This window comes from Podarcis pityusensis (assembly GCF_964106645.2).
Source record: "Podarcis pityusensis genome assembly, chromosome: 2".
Lineage (NCBI taxonomy): Eukaryota > Metazoa > Chordata > Lepidosauria > Squamata > Lacertidae > Podarcis > Podarcis pityusensis.
The window spans coordinates 33,500,716-33,520,275 of record NC_138029.1 but is presented as its reverse complement, the minus strand read 5'-3'; the positions used below and the strand labels follow the sequence as shown (position 1 = coordinate 33,520,275).

At 48.7% G+C, this 19,560-nt stretch overlaps 1 protein-coding gene across 5 annotated transcripts in view; it reads left to right on the top strand.

The window, feature by feature from the left end:
- The window catches only part of SPATA20 (spermatogenesis associated 20), a 53,883-nt gene that overhangs the window by 22,034 nt on the left and 12,289 nt on the right, over nt 1-19,560 (top strand). For all 5 annotated transcript variants that reach the window (XM_080993733.1, XM_080993737.1, XM_080993736.1 and 2 more), the window contains exons 10-15: nt 756-968; nt 2,427-2,619; nt 3,709-3,877; nt 8,451-8,653; nt 10,384-10,583; nt 11,741-11,821. In XM_080993733.1, coding sequence (XP_080849859.1) covers nt 756-968; nt 2,427-2,619; nt 3,709-3,877; nt 8,451-8,653; nt 10,384-10,583; nt 11,741-11,821 — 1,059 coding nt within the window. The remainder of the gene's footprint in view (nt 1-755; nt 969-2,426; nt 2,620-3,708; nt 3,878-8,450; nt 8,654-10,383; nt 10,584-11,740; nt 11,822-19,560) is intronic.

Genomic DNA, 19,560 nt, shown 5'->3' with positions numbered 1-19,560 from the left:
GCTGCTATTAAATGTGGGTTGGACTTTGAGTCACCGACATCCATGTGGAACTGTTGCAACAGCAGCAGGTTCAGTCCTTGAGTGTAGATATCGTAGCTTTAGCACATCCTCCCACCAAGCCAATCCAGAGCCTTTCCTCATTGTTCCCATTCATTCTTCCTGGGGCAAAGCTGGGCTTGTTTGGGATCTACGCTTAATGATGTACCCTCTGATAGGCTTAAACAGAGGGTAATTTCTTTCAATGTTGAAAATGTCCATGATGGGTTATAAAAGTACTTCAAACAAAAAGACTTCAAATACTCTTAAAACAATAATTGTTGCAAGGGCCAAACCACATGTTACGTGCAAATTCTGACAGCTGCTTTGAGTGAGGGTGTGATGGACAGGGGAAGGGTTAAGCTTCCTCACCTCTGTTGCTTCTCTGGTTCAAATTACTCCTCCCCCAAGCTGCTTTGCCTAGAAAAAGCAGCTGCTGGAATTTTACTATACAGGCGTGTGTATAAGGTGTAGTTCGTTGCTAAAAAAGTATTCTCAAAGGGGATTTCCAGGAGAGCAGCTGTTTTAATCTGCTGTAGCAAAGGCAGCACAGAGTCCCCTAGCACCTTAATTCCATGCTGTGGGACAGGATCATGACAGTGAAAGTAACTAGACTTTCTTAATTGGACCATTCCCAGATAGGCTTTCACTAGGTTGTTGATGCCATCACTGGTGTATTCCACATGTGTGTCTGCTAATAGTGGTGCTTTGTTTTTCAGTCTGGGGGGTTCTACAGTGCAGAGGATGCAGATTCCTACCCCACAGTCCAGTCAACAGAGAAGCAAGAGGGTGCATTCTGTGTGTGGACAGCTGAGGAGATCCGGTGGAACCTGCCAGACCCCATTGAAGGGATCCCAGAGGAAAAGACCATGGCAGATGTCTTCATGCATCACTATGGAGTTAAAGAGGACGGCAATGTGAATCCAATGAAGGTGCAGTGGGAGAGAAGGCACAACCTGGGTGGGAATTGTTGTGCTTCCCATCAGTCCCGATGTCACAGGCACTGCCCAATACGTGCCTGTGATGCTTGGGAAACTCCAATTTTTCCTCTGCTGGTGGTAGGATGAGCACTCTGCCTGACTCATAGATGAGGAGCTATTGAGGCTTTCCAACTTCAGGCAGCCTATAGATCTTGGAATTCACAAATGCTTACCAGCAGTCTCTAGACCCGAATTCTTCTTACATCAGGCACCAACCCGAAGGGCTGGTGTGAAGCAGGGGCTTCATTAATGATATGGGACGGCAGAGGATTTCACTCCCTGGAAGATCTGATATTGCATGTCCTGTTCACATCCTTCTTCCCCTTAGCATGCTAACCCCTAAAGATGGTAATCTGTCTAGTAACATTTGATTATGCATCTTGGCATTGCATACGAAACACTACTTACATTTCAGATAAGTGAGTTACAGTTATCAATAACTACTTACGACTGCCAGGAATCGATCCTCCCCTGACTTTCCTCCCCCTGGAACACAAGCTCACTCCAGGTCACTTGGACTGCTCTGCTCCCTTTGGCTCCAGCCTCCCAGCTGCCCCTTAGAAAAGGAAGTAGGAAGAGGCTGCTGGCAGCCTGGCCAACAGGGCCTGGTTGGGGCTCTTTGGCTAGGTCTACAACCTGCGTTTTCAGTCTTTTGCTTGCTTGACTTCTTTGCCTTGCAATTCTGCCTGATCCTCACCCCCCAGACCCCAATTATTCTTAGAAGAGGGGGAAAAGTCCCAGTGGCCCCATTGGAAGCTCCCCATTCCCTGCTAAGCCATAAGAGGAGGGGACATGGTGGTCTTGATTCAAAGGCACTGTGGGACACATCTTGCCTCCTTGTCACTGAGTTAGATCAATATTCTTCAACTATTTTGTTTTAATTTATAGCGAGAAAGAGAAGACACAAAAAAAGAAGAAGAAACAAGAAATAGTACCCATGTAAAATGACAAAAAAGATACTGTGTACATTACAAAAAAATAATAATGGGGAAATTGTTATTGTAGTTAACCAGACCTTAATCTGTTATGGTATTTGTAAAAACGAATTCCAAATATCGTTAAATTTATCCATCTTTTTAACCCCAACTTTCAACATGGGATCCTCTTTTAATTTCCCCTGTATATGCCCTTCCTTTTTGGCTTTCTTTTGTGTCTAGTTTCCTCCTTTCCCCCCCTACCTGCCTCTGGCTCCTCCTGCCAAACCAAAGTTACCAAGGGAGGAAAAAGGAACAATTCAATGGGATGGGCATTAGAGGCGCAACTCATTCTACGTTGCCCCAGTTACTGGCCTCAACTCACCAGTGAGTTACAGTAATCCCAATGGCAGGGCCTGCTAGGGATGCTAACCCAAGTCTCACTTGGAGAGTATGCCGTCCCTTCCTGTTCTCCATTGTTGGGTTTTCTTTTCAGGACCCTCATAACGAGCTAAAAGGGAAAAACGTCCTGATTGTGCAGTATTCCCTGGAGCTCACAGCGGCCCGCTTTGGACTGCAGCTGGAGCAGCTGAAGACGCTGCTTGCTAAAGGCAAGGAGAAGCTCTCCAAGGCTCGTGGCCTGCGACCACGGCCCCACCTGGACACCAAGATGCTGGCGTCCTGGAACGGTGAGGTTGCTCTTGCGCTGAGCTCACTGCCATGCATCCACATGCAATCGGCTGCACAGAGGTTGAGTGAATGGGTGGGAACACACAGGCAGTATATTAGCTGAAATAAGTTCTTCCATGATGCAAGCTGCTGAGCAGATATGCCCTGATGCTGGAGGGACGGTTGCTGATAGGAGCAAAACTGCCTACTGTTTCTTCCTTATTCTCCTGCCCTTGATGTATACTCTCCACCCAAGAAGGTAGCTCTAGAGTCTAGACTCTAGACTGAGGAAAGGACCACTATTTTTCCTGAAACTCTTCTCCCCATTTTCCAGCAGGGGGCAGCAGAACCTTTCTCCTGTTTCCCCTCACAGGCGCTTTGAAATAATCTTCCTTTAACCTGTGCAGCTGCGGCATTACCCTTGACTTTTCACATTCTATAAAAGGGGGTGCCCCTGTCTGTTGTGGAATAAAAGATACACAGACATACAGCGGGGGGAAAGAAGTAGAGAAACATGCCAGCCTCTTGGGAGAGAATGTGTGTGTGTGCTCAAGAAAGTGGTTCCAGAATTCACAGAATTCTCATTTCGGAAATTGTCTTGTGCTTTCCGCTCGGAAGAGTGTGCTTATTTATTTATTTAAAAAACAAAATAAAACACGGAGGGAGAAATGGCTTTCAGAGCTGCGGCTCAGGGCAGATATTTTGCCAGCTGACATCTTCCACGGAGGCAATATGAGGGAAATGTTTGGCCTCTCCTTCCAAATCCATCATCATCATCATTATTATTATTATGGATGGGGTAGAAGGATGATGCATTTTTTCACCACGGGGTACCATGACTGTGCACTCGGTGGTAAGTCAGGCCCTGGAGAATGATTGCCTGCCTTCATTCACCCACCCTGCCTTCAGTGAATCTTGGGAGCCGCCATTTTGGTGAGAAAGTGACTTGGGCCTGTTAGCAGCATGTCACACCACGCCAGCCTTCCGCATCTGCTGAATATCAGTGAAACACATTCTCCTCGTCAAACACATTTGAGGGGTGTCAGTCGAGCCTGAGGCCACGTTGGTGCTGCTGCGACACACTGACTCTGCCTCCCTTCTTCTCCCAGGGCTGATGATTTCCGGCTTTGCTCAGAGCGGGGCCATCTTAGGCAAGCGGGAATACACCGACAGGGCCGTACGCGCGGCTTCCTTCCTGCGGCACCACATGTTCAGCACCGCCACCGGGAAGCTGATCAGAAGCTGCTACCGGGGCCAAGGAAGCGTGGTGGAGAAGAGGTATGCATCAAGCGATGACAGGCAAGCCTGTAAAGAGGGGGCAGGAAGGGCCCAGGGCTCTTTGGGTAGGCGGCATGGGGGCAAAGGCACGTAGCTCAGCCCCCATGCCGAAACCAGCATCGCCACAGGCAGGGCACTGGGATTGGTTCCACCGCTGTGTCTCCTCAACCCCAGTGCTGAGCCTCTGTTTCTTCTGAGGGGAGAAAAGCTGTGAGATTCTGCGATCAGGTTCTGCAACCAGCAGAATTTCCAGGGCAGAATGGAGAGAGACTTCAGCATTCCCTACAGCTCATTGCTTTATTTCCCCTGGCCCTTCGCTGCTGCCCTTGCCTCTTTCCTCAACTTCTTCCTCCACCTTGGCCCAAGTAGTGGGTTCAATGTTCTTGTACTAGTGTGGGAAAACTGAATAATGTAGGCTCAGGATTACTTAAGGACTGCCATACCCTGTACAGCCCAAGTCAGTCACCAAGATAATCAGGGGGAGCACTGTTTCTGGTTGCCTATGGGCCAGAGTTGTGCCTTCATGTTATGGGCCCAGTTCTGTGGAACTCCCTCCCACAAGAAGTTAGGCCGTCACTGTCCCTACTGAGTTTCAGGCGCCTGCTCAAAACCATTTAATTTCAGGAGGCCTTTGCACCCAGAAGGCTTCTCAGATGTTTTACAGGTCTCTCTCTCTCTTTTTTAGATTTTTAATTCTTGAAGTTTAATTTTTTTGAGGTTTCATTCATGTTTTAAATTGTGTATATTTTGTTGTTGTAAGCCGCTTGAGACCTCCCTGGTGAAAAGCAGACTGTAATTTAAAAAATAAATAAATGAAGGCTTCTGCAAAATAAATAAACAATAATTTCCCTCACTACCCCCAAAAATTATGCTACTTCCTCATATTAATAAATAAGCGATGTTTAAAATCAAGTCTGTTGGCAACGCAGGTATTGGGTGCAGAAATTTAGTTACCGTAGTTCTCGCAATGCTGAACATGAATTTGGGAGTTTTCACTCTGGAAGGACCTTTATCACATGAATCCAGACCTTTGGCTCTGACCTTAACGCTGCAGGTGCAATCACTTCGTTCCATTGAGCAAAGTGGCAAAATTCCCACCGCTATTAATTAATGGCTCCGGATTGCAACCGGAATGAGCAGGGGAGGACGTGATCTTCATAGCAATAAGCAGAGCTTCTGTCTTCACAGCCGCCTGTGCTTTGGCTCCTTTCCGAGTCACTGGGTGGCCTGTTAAAAAGTGTCTACATATGTTTACTAACAAATAGGCATTTAGTGCTAATGCTAAATATAAGAACTCAGTGTTTACGCAGTGACCTTGTTTGCACATAACACTAAGGCAATCCATGGCTTTATTCAAATGCTTGGGCTTCTGGATCGCGGATGAGCTAAGCCATGGTTTGGCCTTGGGCTGTCGTCTGAACCTGGGCTTGTGGTTTGCCTTGCTCCACCCAAACAATGATCTGTATCCAAGGTTTGCTTTTGTTTTACAGCTCCTAGTTTGTCTAGAAGAGGCAAACCATGAGCCTGGGGTTAGGCAATATGCTAAACCAAACCATAGCACAGCAGGCACAGGATTAAAGGTGCCTCCACATTTCTCTGAGCCATAGTTTGGCTTGGTGTTACGTGCCAACCGAGCCATAAGTGCTTCAAAGCAGAGTTTCTCAACCTTGGGTCCCCAGCTGTTGTTGGGACTACAACTCCCATCATCCCTAGTGGCCAGGGAACACTGGGAGTTGTAGTCCAAGAACAGCTGGGGACCCAAGGTTGAGAAACTCTGCTTTAAAGAGCCCATATCCCATATCCCTTTGCAAAAACTTTGTAAAGCATGCTGAGTATTAATACCCTGATGTTACGGACGGTCGGCTGGTGCTGAAAGTGGCTTAAAAAGGAGCCCTGCTGCTTCAGACCAAAGGTCCATCTAGTCCAGTGTTTCCCAAACTTGGGTCACCAGCTGTTTTTCTGGACTACATTTCCCATCATCCCTGGCCACTGGTTTTGCTAGCTAGGGATGATGGGAGTTGTAGTCCGAGAACAGTTGGCAACCAAAGTTTGGGAAACCTTGATCTAGTCCACCATCCTGTTTCCCACAGTGGCCCACCAGAGGCCTCTGCGAAGCAAGGGCAAAAGCTGTCTCCTGCTGTTGCTCCCTGGCAAATTGGTAGAGAGAGGCCTAAGGAAGCATGCTCCAGGCCAGCCGGCTGAGCCCATGTTTCAGCTGGGGACTTCCAGGCTCTGGATCATCGCATGGCACCAGACCCCTTGTATCCAATAGGAGAAGCACAGACATGAATTCCACAAGGAGAAGCACGTTTATGTGAAGATTAAGGACAGGTGCAAAGGAATGTAATGCAAGATATGTGCTTTAGAGAAATAATACATACAGTACAGTCATACCTCATTTTACGTTTGCTTCAGGTTGCGTGTTTTCAGGTTGTGTCCCGCGGCAACCCGGAAGTACCAGAAAGGGTTACTTCCGGGGTTCGCCGCTTGCGCATGCGCAGAAGCACAAAATGACGTCACGTGCATGCGCAGAAGCGGCGAATTGCGGCACGCGCAGACGCGGGTTGCGTTCTTTTCAGGTTGTGAACGGGCCTCCAGAACGGATCCTGTTTGCAACCAGAGGTACCACTGTATATGGCAGTAGATAAAAGATTTGAATGGAAACAGCATGGAAGTAAGGCTGGACAGTCTTAAGGGAATATCGTGTTTAAATTGAATTGAATTTGTTAAATGGTTTGAAAACTAATTAAAAATTATGGAAAAAAGGAAAGATTTGGGCAGGTGCATGTACGCTAGCCGGCCCAGAACACAGGCATATGTGTCACAGCTTGAGCTTCCACCAAGGGAACCCCCTTCCCTGCCATCCCTGAGAAACGAAGCCAATCCCTAGAGGGGGCAGTTCCTGCAACCCCCCTTGGCATTCCTGGCACCGGCGCCTTCTGCCAGGTGGCAAATGGATGTCAAGCCTTTGGCAACAGAAGCTGCGGAAGGTCCCCCGCCTCCAAGCAAAACCCTCATCCCTGACTTACTCTTTCCAGGAGCCTGCTCTCCTCTTGAGCAAACACAAACGAAGCTCGTGTCAATAGAGATTAAGACAGTCGGGGAAAGTATGTGCGAGAGTGTGTGATTTGCTTGGCTACTTAATGCTAATAGTGCCTTTCCGCTGCATGTCAAGCTGATCTTTGCTTAACTGGTTGGCAAATTGAGGTGGCGGGAGAAAGGCAACGGGGAGGGCCGCATAAAGGTGATCCTGTGTGCTGAAATTACATTTGCACCTACCTTTTTGAGTGTCGGGCTCGTTCCAGCAGCAGAGTAATTTACTTTCCCCTGTCTGCACAGCCTCTTCAGTTGGGGTTGAAATACGGTTCTTCCTCTTTGCCCGTCAGGCTGAGAAGAACAGTGGTAGAGCAGCTGCATTGAAAGCAGCAAGGTTCCCAGGTTCAATACCTCGTACCCCCAGGAGAGGCTGGGAAAGACTCCCAGTCTGAGAGCCCAGAAAGGTGCTGCCAGCCCGTGCAGGCAATACTGACGTCGGTGGACCCAACTTGGTCTAACTTGGTAGAAGGCTCCCTTCCTAGGTTTCTGTGTAACATATTGGGGGCTCACATGTCCTGAATAAAGGAAACATAGAATCATAGAGCTTTAGAGTTGGAAGGGACCCCAGGGGTCGTCTAGTCTAGCCCCCTGCAGTGCAGGAATCTCAGCTGAAGCACCAGCTTTATGGAGGACTCAATAATAATAATAATAATAATAATAATAATAATAATAATAATAATAATTTATTTATACCCCGCCCATCTGGCTGGGTTTCCCCGGCCACTCTGGGCGGCTTCCAACAGAATATTAAAATACAATAACCTATTAAACATTAAAAGCTTCCCTAAACAGGGATGCCTTCAGATGTCTTCTAAAAGTCTGGTAGTTGTTGTTCTCTTTGACATCTGGTGGGAGGGCGTTCCACAGGGCGGGTGCCACTACTGAGAAGGCCCTCTGCCTGGTTCCCTGTAACTTGGCTTCTTGCAGTGAGGGAACCGCCAGAAGGCCCTCCGGGCAGAACAATGGGGGTGGAGACGCTCCTTCAGGTATACTGGACCGAGGCTGTTTAGGGCTTTAAAGGTCAGCACCAACACTTTGAATTGTGCTCTGAAACATACTGGGAGCCTACCTCTGAAAGGGCTTTGCCATCCCACTGTTTATGACTGGGAAGGCAGAAGCCTCTACGCAAAGGATGGGGGACTCGTGACCCTCTGTACGTTGTTGGACTACGACTCCCGTCACCCCTCACCACTGGCCAGGGCAGTCCAATAGATTCCCCTCCAGTGTTCTTTAACTGGCTATGCTGTCTTTCCCAAACATTGCAGGCGAAACAAAAGAAAGAGCATTAAAAACCAACCATCCATGTATTTTTAAAGTATTATTAGCCATGCTGGCTGGGGGCAGCTCTTAGCTAAGATAATACATTGGGATAGCATGAGAGTGGATGCCCTCCACCTGCCGTGTTCATTATGTTAGTTAAACAACAAACTCATTTTAAGATGATGCGGCTCCATTGCATTCTTGTGGCCTTGTGCAGCTCCATCCATGGCTTCCTGGAGGACTACGTCTTCGTCATCCAAGCGCTCTTTGACCTTTACGAGGCCTCGCTGGACCCGAACTGGTTGGAGTGGGCTGTGCAGCTGCAGCACAAGCAAGACGAGCTCTTCTGGGATCCAGAGGGCTTTGCCTACTTCTCCACGGAGGCTGGCGACCCTTCCTTGCTCCTGCGCATGAAGGATGGTACGTGTTTCCCCTTAGAGACGAGACCGTCAGGCATGCAACCCTCCGAGTGGATGAGCGAGAGCCTTAATCAAAAATCCGGTTTTTTTTCTTTTAAAAATATATTTTATTAATTTATGGATTGCTTTCTGACAATTTACAAACATACCATAAAACAGCTGACACTCTCCCTTATGGAAATATGTTCAACAGCAATACAGTGGTACCTTGGGTTACATACGCTTCAGGTTACAGACACCGCTAACCCAAAAATAGTACCTCGGGTTAAGAACTGTGCTTCAGGATGAGAACAGAAATTGCGCGGCGGAGGCGTGGCGGCAGTGGTAGGCCCCATTAGCTAAAGTGGTGCTTCAGGTTAAGAACAGTTTCAGGTTAAGAACAGGCCTCCAGAACGAATTAAGTTCTTAACCCGAGGTACCAGTATACAGTGGAAAAGACCAATCCATCCAGCTAGGTCTAACTTTAAAACTATTGAGTAGGGTCATATGGAAATGCTGACAGGTCCTTTCCTGGTGTTTCCAGTGCCTGTGCTTAAAAACAAACAAACCGTAAAACGAGTTTCTGTGCTTGGTATAAGCCCACATCCATCTCCTGAGGCTAACGTGAAGCCTTGCCTAAGGGAAATGTCTCCTCAATCCACAACCCCACCTCTTGCCCCACTTTCCAGCCTTCAAAGATACAAGCGCTGGAGTTTCAAGCCTGGTACGTGGGTTGCTGCAGAGATGTGCATCAGCCGAGCATCTCTCTGCCTGCTGTAGACACACACTCTGAGAAGGCACCACAGGCCTGGTGGTTTAGCCCGCTTGCCTTGTGCATTTATCACACTGCGGCTTCTCTATGTTACATTAGCATGCTCACAACCTACAGGCTGTCGGTGTTCAGTGCTGAGTGGGGCGACCTGATTTGCAGCATATATGTACACGGTAGGTGAGGTTCAGAGGCTGGCTGTTGGCTTAGCTTCTCTGATGTCACAGATTGGGAAGGCGATTGCCCAGCAGCTAAGAGGGACATGGGAGACAGGACCACTTGCCCACTAAGGTCAGAAAGCAACTGCTTTAAAGTTAGGCTAGGATGTAATAGCCCTGTCCTGTGCCTGTTTGCTTGGCAATAAGTCGCACAGAATTCAGAGGTATTTACTCCTAAGTACCTGCACAAAATGGGACGCGGGTGGCGCTGTGGGTTAAACCACAGAGCCTAGGACTTGCCGATCAGAAGATCGGCGGTTCCAATCCCTGCCACAGGGTGAGCTTCCGTTGCTCGGTCCCTGCTCCTGCCAACCTAGCAGTTCAAAAGCACGTAAAAGTGCAAGTAGATAAATAGGTACCGCTCCGGTGGGAAGGTAAACGGCATTTCCGTGCGCTGCTCTGGTTTGCCAGAAGCGGCTTAGTCATGCTGGCCACAGGACCCGGAAGCTGTACGCTAGCTCCCTCGGCCAATAAAGCGAGATGAGCGCCGCAACCCCAGAGTCGGTCATGACTGGACCTAATGGTCAGGGGTCCCTTTACCTTACCTGCACAAAGGGTCACAGATTTCATATTGTTCCAGGGCTTCTGAAATGCCACTTAGCAGGGTTGCAGATCAGCTCTGGGGTTTGAGAGCCTCAAGTTCAAATGTCCTTGGCCACGGACAGGCTGGTGACCCCTGCTCCTTTACGGCCTGTGAATTTGCAAGCAGAAAGCTCATGCGCTCTGGGTGACTTGACTACTGTTTCTCCTGCCCCACACTTTCAGATCAAGACGGCGCAGAGCCCTGCCCCAACTCTATTGCTGTTACTAACCTTCTGCGGGCAGCCAGCTACACCGGCCACAAGGAATGGGTGAAGAAAGCGGGGCAGATCCTGGCTGCCTTCTCGGAGAGGCTGATGAAAATCCCTGTGGTCCTCCCGGAGATGGCCCGATCCGCTGCAGCCTTCCACCGGACCCTGAAGCAGGTAACTTTTTGGGCTCCTCCTTAATGTTAAGGGGTGGGGGGATCCTCTGGCACTCCCCAGCCTCTACTCCACAGGAAGATAGCCAGAGGAGATTGCCAGCATCCTTGCTCCCCCTTCCAAAGTGGCTAAAGTCAGGGTGGAAAGGGGAGACCATTCTCCCTACCCCCCCGGTTCCCACCATTTAACACCCCCCGCCATTTCTCCCTCCTTTGGCCTGAGCCAGCAGGGATGTTCTCATATTTTTTTAGTTCATAGGATCAAGAGAGTTGGACCCAACTAGTCCAATGCAGGAATATGCAGCTATTCATACAGAGATTGAACCTGCAACCTTAGCATTATCAGCACCACGCCGTAACCAACTGAGCTATCCAGTCTTTTGCCCTTCAAGAGAAGAACTTCAATACAGTCATACCTCATGTTACGTCTGCTTCATGTTACGTTCTTTCAGGTTACGTCCCGCGGCGACCCGGAAGTACCAGAAAAGGTTACTTCTGTGTTTTGCCACTCGCGCATGCGCACAAAAATGACATCACGCACATGCGCAGAAGCGGCGAATCGCAACCCGCGCATGCGCACATTCACCGCTGTGGGTTGCACTCTTTTCATGTTGCAAAAGGGCCTCTGGAACGGATCCCATTTGCAACCAGAGGTACCACTGTATATATATTCTGGGCTGGATTCAGCCAGCCCAGTTTGTATACCGTCTTTCTATATCACTGCACACAAGGCAGTTTACAAGCTGAAGAAACTACCAAATGTACAACAAAGATCACGTACCTTAGAACAATCTGATCCAATAATATAAACGTAACCTTAAAATAAAGCGTGTATGAGGAGAAGGGTGGAGAGGGAGGGTCCCTCGGCCTTTGTTTTGGCTTTTCTCCTACTGGGAGTTGGTTGGATCCCTCCTGAGTCTTACCGGTTGAAAGGTTCGAGGCATTCAGCCCAGAAATAGAACAGGCCCCTAGCGCATGCACACTGAGAGAGTCACCTGCGACGGGCCCTGGGAGACCTATGGCAACATGTTTCACCACTGTTTGTGAGCAGAGTATAGTTCATCGTTTTCTGCAGAGGTGTTTTCCCACCTGTTTTGTTTTCTTTGCTCTTTAAATAAGTATTTGGAGCACATCCTTAATTCTGCTTTATTCTCTGGGCAGGTTGTTATCTGTGGTGACCCAGCAGGAGAAGACACCAGAGAGCTGCTGCACTGCTATTATTCCACGTACACTCCAAACAGGGTAAGACCCACCAGCGGACAGCTGGCTCCTCCCTCTTTTGTGCTTCTTCTGGGTCTTCTGGCCCAGGTGTTTTCACTTTCAGGATGTCGGTGACCGGGATGAAAGTGACCTTCACAAAGTCAAGGCCAGTTAAGGGGAGGTCCCAGAAGGAGCAGGTCCTTAGAGCAACAAAGAGCCACAAGATTCTTCACTAGGTCAGGTCTAATGGGCAAACTGATGGATGGTTAGAGAGAGGCAAAGCAGGGTCAGCAGCCGTACATATGTTGCTGGACCGCAGCCTCAATCAACCCCAGCAAGCATGACCAATGGCCAGGGATTATGGGAGTTGTTGTTATGGAGGGCCTGAGGTTTCCTGCACCTGAAGTTGAATAAATATATTAGAAGATGGGTAGGCAAACTAAGGCCCGGGGGCCGGATCTGGCCCAATCACCTTCTAAATCCGGCCCATGGACGGTCCGGGAATCAGCGTGTTTTTACATGAGTAAAATGTGCACTTTTATTTAAAATGCATCTCTGGGTTATTTGCGGGGCATAGGAATTCATCCCCCCCCCAAAAAAAGGTCTGAGGGACAGTGGACCAGCCCCCTGCTGAAAAAAATTGCTGACCCCTGTATTAGAAGATTCGGGATTTGGGGGGGGGGGCAGAATAACACTATGGTGCAGAGAACTCATCCACTTATTGCCACTCGTGGAAATTTTACATCATTGGAGGGGCACCGAGAAAAGTACAGTATGTAGGTGGCATGATAGGGTCTCGTACTTAGCCTTGGTGGAAGTCACACAAGACACGTTTGATGTAGAGCTTTCATTTCATACATCAGTTCAAACCCAGAGGGGCCCAGGCTTTCTGGTTTTCAAATGTCTTTTTGGAGAGGTTATTTGTTCAAGGTGAACAGTATGTTGAGGGGTGATATTTGAAATCCGTACAGCGATGTCCATTTCTTTGTACAAGATCAGTCAGTACCCTAGTATTATCTCTTCAAATGTGTGGCAAACGTAGCTATTATGGCTGTCTAGCCTACAACCTGTGTTTGTATGTCTGTGTTGGATTCTTTTGTTACCAGTAAAAAATTAATGTTTGTAAAAAGGGGGGGGGAATCGGGGGAGGGGGCAGGCTGGATACAGCCTGGCTGACCATAGGGATCAAGATGGCAGGGAGTATGACTGATGCCAACAACCCAAGGAAGTGCTGTGTTTGGTTGACAGAAATGGCAGGGGATGTTGTCGCTGGCTTGCCCACAAGAGCTCCAGTCCCCTAGTTTGAAGACTATAAGAAGAATGAGCACTCAAGACAATGTGATTTATTTCTTAGCCAACGTGCTAGCCTGCAGACCCATGTATGAGATGTAAAGCCCCACCCCAGAGTGGCTCTCTTCAGAGCTATCAACCAGGCACCTATTTGGTCTGCTTACCCAAGCAGCCTGCTTAGAGTAACTGCCTTTAATTCCTTGCACCCCCAGAGAACCCTTGTGAAACTGCCCAGTGTTAGAAACTGAGAAATGAAAGCTCGGAGCTCAATGGCACCTTAAACCTAGGTTATGGGCACAGCAACCGAATGTCTAGGCATGCTTTATAATAACAAGAATACAAAGCTGAAAATGAATGAACTGCAGCTAAAATATTACGTTCGTTTTTCACATGGTCTGCTCCTTCCCCTGCCCACCCCACTAATATTCTTAAGAGGTTCTCTTCTCTAGTCTTCAGAGAGTAGCTGGAAGTGGGGAGGCAGGAAAAGGTCCTCCTTTCCTTACACTCTGCAGTTTTATACTGAAATCTTAGATGCAGTACTGTACCCAGAGCTCAGAAGCTGCTCGCGCTAATGAAATTCCCTGTCGCAAAATGCGCCTAGAACAATGGGAGTTTCGAACATTGAAGCTGCCATCAACTTAATAAGGAGGGTCAGATTCTGTGACCAGTAGATGTTGCAGAAATGAAGGCAAAGGGTTGCACTGTTAGTTACGTATTTTAGATGTTTCTCCCTCCGGGATTGGGTTTCTGGAGGTCACTGAAAAACACAGAGACTCCTGGAAGTGGGGACTGCAGAAGGTCTGTCTCCACCACATAGCTGTTTTGCCACGTCCTGTTGTGCTCTACAAGCTGTGCCTCTTGGCAGAATCCTTTAAGGACTGTGTGAAAACTGGCAAACGCTGAAAGGTCTGCAAAGGCAGCGAACATTTCTGAAGCTGAATTTGTGCACTCCATGAAGCTATTTGCTAGGCAATCAAGGGAGAGACACACACAAGTCAAAATTTGCCTGCCTTCGGATTGGGGTGTAGCACTCTGCTTGATCTGTAGGCTCCAAGCAAAGCTGCTTGCCTTGACTACCGTGGGATGAAATCCTTGCAGTATGAAGAAGGCCTTGGGTTGTTTATGTCTCTTTGCTTCTCTCTGTTCTTCTTCTCCTTGATCTCCTTGCCCTCTTGCCTTTGTTGGATAAATTCTACCTCCCAGACACTCCCTTCCAGCTCGCTTCCCCTTCTTTCTCCAAGGTAAAGGCTGCGGTGTCTCATACTGCAGGGGCTGCTTTCATCTAACAGTGGCAACATCAGCAGCTTTGTCTTTTGGCCCCTGCCTGGGAAGCAGGTTGTTCCGACGGCTGCCACATATGCTTTAGCATGGGGTTCTCAGCACTTCCTCTCTGGGGGGCTAAACACACATTGCTGTGGCCTGCGTCTCGCCCAGCTGTCATCCTTGGATTGCCCACGCATCTGGAGTCATAAAGCTGATACAGATTCCATGCAGAAAAATGTCCTCTTTTCCTTAGCAAAATGGACGGGTTGGATGACAACAGGCAGACTGTGGACTGCAGAGTTTATTTCCCTCCTGTGGAGAGAGGATACACGAGAGCGGTGGTTAAATGCATTAGGCTTGGGCTTTTGATTGCAGAGGCTTTTTTATTTAATACCAGTTAGGGTGTCCCAGGATATGTCAGTCTGTTTCTTTGTGCTTCAAGTTTGCCAGTGTCTTGGTTTCTTCTGTGGGCCAGATTCTGCTTGAAGAAAGCTCTGCTCCAGCAGCTTGGGATAAATCCTGCATGTTGCTGTCAGTTGCTTTGGCTGCATTATTTGGAGCATCTCGCCATTCCATTTTATTTTGCCTGCCGGTGATGTGCAGCAGGGGGAGGAAAAGAGGTGGTAAAGGTGTCAGCTGTTTGGGGTAGTGGAATTGCTGGGGACAGATGGAGGGCAGGGGAGATACTGGGATCCCTGAAAAGAGACAAGCAGACTGAGCAGCCGGACATCTCAGAAAACCATGCTTTGCGCCAGATTCGTAGGCACAACCCAGCTCTCCCCTTTTGCCAAATGCTTTACTCTGCACCCAAAAAAAGAAAGTCAATTTTTTTGCCTCTTTCGGGGTTGCAGGGAGGAACTTCAGTGAAGCTTTCACGCAGCAGAGGCTTGTCACTTATTTAAGTCTACAGTTGGGAACTGGATCCGACCAATGGGATAGATCCTTATCTCCACCACTTCCTGCAGGCCATGTTTGACAGGAAGGGGAGGCTATGAAAGCCCAGCTGATAGTTGGCACAGGCCAAATGGCCAGGCCTGGTGGACTACGTTAGGCCCGTGGGCCAGGAGTTTCCCACCTGTGCCTTAAGGCTTCATGACGCGATGGGGTGCCGAGGTGTTTGTGTGTTTTGCTAAAAACAACCCTTGTGCTGATTCCATCCCATAGCCTCCTGGGCTGCCCACACTCCCCAAAAGCCCTTGGGAGGACCTCAAAGCGTGGGAGCGCCTGAGACGGGGCTTCCTGTATCTATAATGTGGCTCTGAGGATCTCCACAGGCAGCCTCCAGCGCTGCTTACTTTGAGGTCCTCCCCAGAGCTTTTAGGAATGCAGCCCAAGGATTATTTTCATGTGAACACATAGGCACACTCCTTGGCCAGCTTTTAACACTAGGAAGCCTTAACATGAGTGACAAACCCCCAGAAGTCCCCTCAACTTCCTGTATTTTCAAGGCTGATTTATTTTTGCCTGAGTAAACCATGAGGGTGGCGGTGGGGAGATGTATCAGCAGAGCTTTAGTATCTCGATTCCTCCTATATTTTAGTGTGTGGCCTATAAGGTGGCATCTCAGGTCCCTGCTTATGGGCTTCCCAGGATGCTGTTGTGCTCAGGTACTGCCTTTGGTCTTGCCTTAGGCATCAGGTTGACGACCGTGAGAACAGGATATCACATTAGATGGACCTTTGGACTGATCCAGCGGGACTCTTACGTTTTGATGGCAGCTGGCTCTTCCAGCAGTTGTCACGTTTGCTAGGCTGCATCCCGCCTCCTTATGACTGATACCTTCCTTACTGAAGAACATGCCACGTTGAATGAAACTGGGATGGAGAAAGATTGGGGAAGCTGGTGGTTGTGTGAGTTTGCCTGATGTTGGGTCTCCTCCGCAAGTGGCAATAAGCAGTCAAAGGGCCAGAAATTCATAAGCAAGCCATAGAAACCCGTGACCCTGCCTGCTTGAGACCTGTTTACTTCTATTGAGTTATATGTTCACGGGCATTTGGCTTATTGTACTAGGGAGCTATATACCAAGGTGTTGGTGTCAGGAACTTTCGTCCCCAGTCTCTACATGGAGCAGTACATATAGAATTTTGAAAACCTTACAGACACCTGAGACCTTTTGGCTCTTTTCTGTGTGCTTCCTTATAGTGGTGTTCAAAGTGTGAGAAGAACAAAACATTTGAAATTGCCTTAAGGCCCACAGATCTGGAGATGTGTCTGCAGTTGCGTTACAATCTGCCTTCACAGTTGCTCTCCCTTTGCCACTCAAGCCTCAGAACCAATCATAACAATACAGTTCCCACAAAATCGGGAGTTAACGCCACAGCTTCACCCGCTGCCACAATACCAATCCTTTCCAAAACAGACAGACCAAATCAATCCCTGCTGATGGACTTGAACCAATCATGGCTTCTTGAGCCAATCGCATCCTTCCTTAGCCTAATTTGCCTCATGAAGCTGGTGTGAGGATAAAAATGGTACAAGCCATGCGTAAGCTAAGCTGTTCTGAGTACGGTGGACGCTTGGGTTGCGAACGTGATCTGTGCGGGATGCAAGTTCGCAACCCACAGCGTTCTCAACCCGCGTCTGCGCACGCGCGGGTTGCGATTTAGCACTTCTGTCTATGCGCGACCGCCAAAACCCGGGAGTAACCCGTTCCGGTACTTCCGGGTTTCGGTGGTCCGCAACCCGAAAAACGCAACCTGAAGTGGCTGTAATCCGAGGTATGACTGTACTGTGGTACCTTGGTTCTCAACCTTAATCTGTTCTGGAAGTCCATTCCAAAACCAAAGCGTTCCAAAATCAAGGCGCACTTTCCCATAGAAAGTAATGCAAACTGAATTAATCTGTTCCAGACTTTTAAAAACAACTCCTAAAATAGCAGTTTAACATGAATTTTACTATCTAGCGATACCATAAAAGAAAGCAATAAACAATGTTCTGCAGTCACACAATCAATCAGTAGCTGAACTGGGTTCCAAAAACAACAAAAAAAGAGCCGCAAAAACAAAAACGCAAAATAAATAGCAAAAACAGACAGACCTCAGTGTAACACTCAAAATGGAAGTGTGGCCCTCAAATTGGAAGCGTAGCACTCAAAATAGAGCATGTTTGGCTTCCAAAAAAGTTCACAAACTGGAACACTTACTTCCTGGTTTGCAGTGTTTGGGTTCCAAGTTGTTTGAGTACCAAGGCGTTTGAGAACCAAGGCACCACTGTACCATACAAAAAGAATACAATACAAATGTGTGTGAGGGCGTAAGAAGAGGCCTGCTGAGTCAGGCCCAAGGCCCACCTCGTCTGGCATCCTGTTCTCACAGCGGCCAAGCCGATGCCCATAGGAGGCCCGAGAGAGCGGGATTCGAACACAAGAGCGTTCTCCCCGCTCGTGATTCCTGCAACTGGCGCCCAGAAGCATACTGTCTTCAGCACTGGAGGGAGAACGTAGCCATTGTGACTAGTAGCCATCAAAATACCTTATCCTCCGCAAGGGAGATAAAGAGAAAGAACAGTGCTATTCTAAGATAGGCTTCCAGGAGCTGTCCAGCACAAGTGACTGGGAAATGTGGTCTGAAGTAGCTGCTCTTGCGCTGAATGCTGGGCTCTCTCAGGCATCGCTGGGGCTGAGGAGCAAATCCTGTCATGCCCTGTACCTGGAGCTGTTTGCTGCTGCCCTGTCCCCACCTCTGCTGCTGCTGCTCCACCTCTCCCTTTGCCTTGGCGGAGAAGGATTAAAAGCACTGACCCACTTTGGAGCTTTGAAAGCGCCGTGTCGGCAGCGGGGAGCCGAGCCCGCCGTTGCCAGTGCTAATAAATTACTCCCTTTCCCAACAGCTGTATCAGCTTTTTGTTCCCTGCAACCTGTACGTGTTCTGGGAGGGGCCCCAAGATAGATGATGAACCAGCGGAGGAGGCCTCTCGGAAGGGGAGCATGATCAAATCAAACAGCATGGAAATTAAATTCCATTCTCACCGTTTAATTCAATTTACTCTTAACTGCAGCAAAGAGCTTTGGAAGGGAAAGCTGTGATTGTCAGCAGCTCTTTCTCTATTTGTCTTCCATATAACGAATAGGGTGAGGGAAGGGGATGTTGCCCTCCCCTCCCTTGAGTATTTTCCCTGGATGGCTGGACCTTTGGGGGGACTAACCCCCACTTCACTCTGTGGTCATTGACTCTCATTTCCTCCCCTGACTGCTTCAGTGACATGCTTCCACCACCTGCTGGCTGTCCAGAGGAGCAGCAGTGACTTTGCTGTGAAAGAAAGATCAGCCCAAATTGCTTACTCAAAAGTCATAAACAAGGTGCAGTCAGCCCGCCCACCCACCCACGAAACATAACATGGAAGCTTCAGATGGTGGGTTGCACTGGCAGCGGACTCCACAACATGCGGCTGAATCGCGTGCAGGATTGAAACATGCCTGCAATGAATCAGAAGATTAAGCAAGGGGTGTGATCACAGTGAGACTTGGGCCAAGGCACGTCACTCTAAACAACTGCATGTGCAGAGATGAAGCGCTTCCTAGGTTTTTGTGCCACTAAATGGACAACTTGGGATCTCCAGTGGTGCTACATGCGATCACCACCTGGCTTACCTTTGTCATGCAAGTCTAACCTTGGAATCAGCCAGTGGCTCACTCAGTGTGGTGTAGTGGTTAAGAGCGGTAGACTCGTAATCTGGTGAACTGGGTTCATGTCTCCACTCCTCCACATGCAGCTGCTGGGTGACCTTGGGCTAGTCATACTTCTCTGAAGTCTCTCAGCCCCACACACCTCACAGAGTGTTTGTTGTGGGGGAGGAAGGGAAAGGAGAATGTTAGCCGCTTTGAGACTCCTTCGGGTAGTGATAAAGCAGGATATCCAATCCAAACTCTTCTTCTTCTCTCTGCAGGTTACCCCTCTTTCTTCCACCACTGTCTGGTTTAAATAAGACCCTCTCTCCAACAGCTTCTCTTGGCATATCTGCCTCCTCTGTGGGGTTTCTGAGATTCCCTCTGGTATAGTCCTACTTTTGGGGGAGACTATGGGTGGAAGGATCTTGTCTGTGACGATCCCTGGCTTTTTTCTTGATAACGTGTTCTCCATCCTTTTGAGTACCTCCACATTATAGGCTCCCACCCACCCCCGCTACTGAATTTGAGTTCAGACCTGGGAACTTCTCAGAGGGCATCATCTAGCTCTCCATTTGCATGGTCAACGTTTTCACCATATTGTCCAATCAACATAGCATAAAGG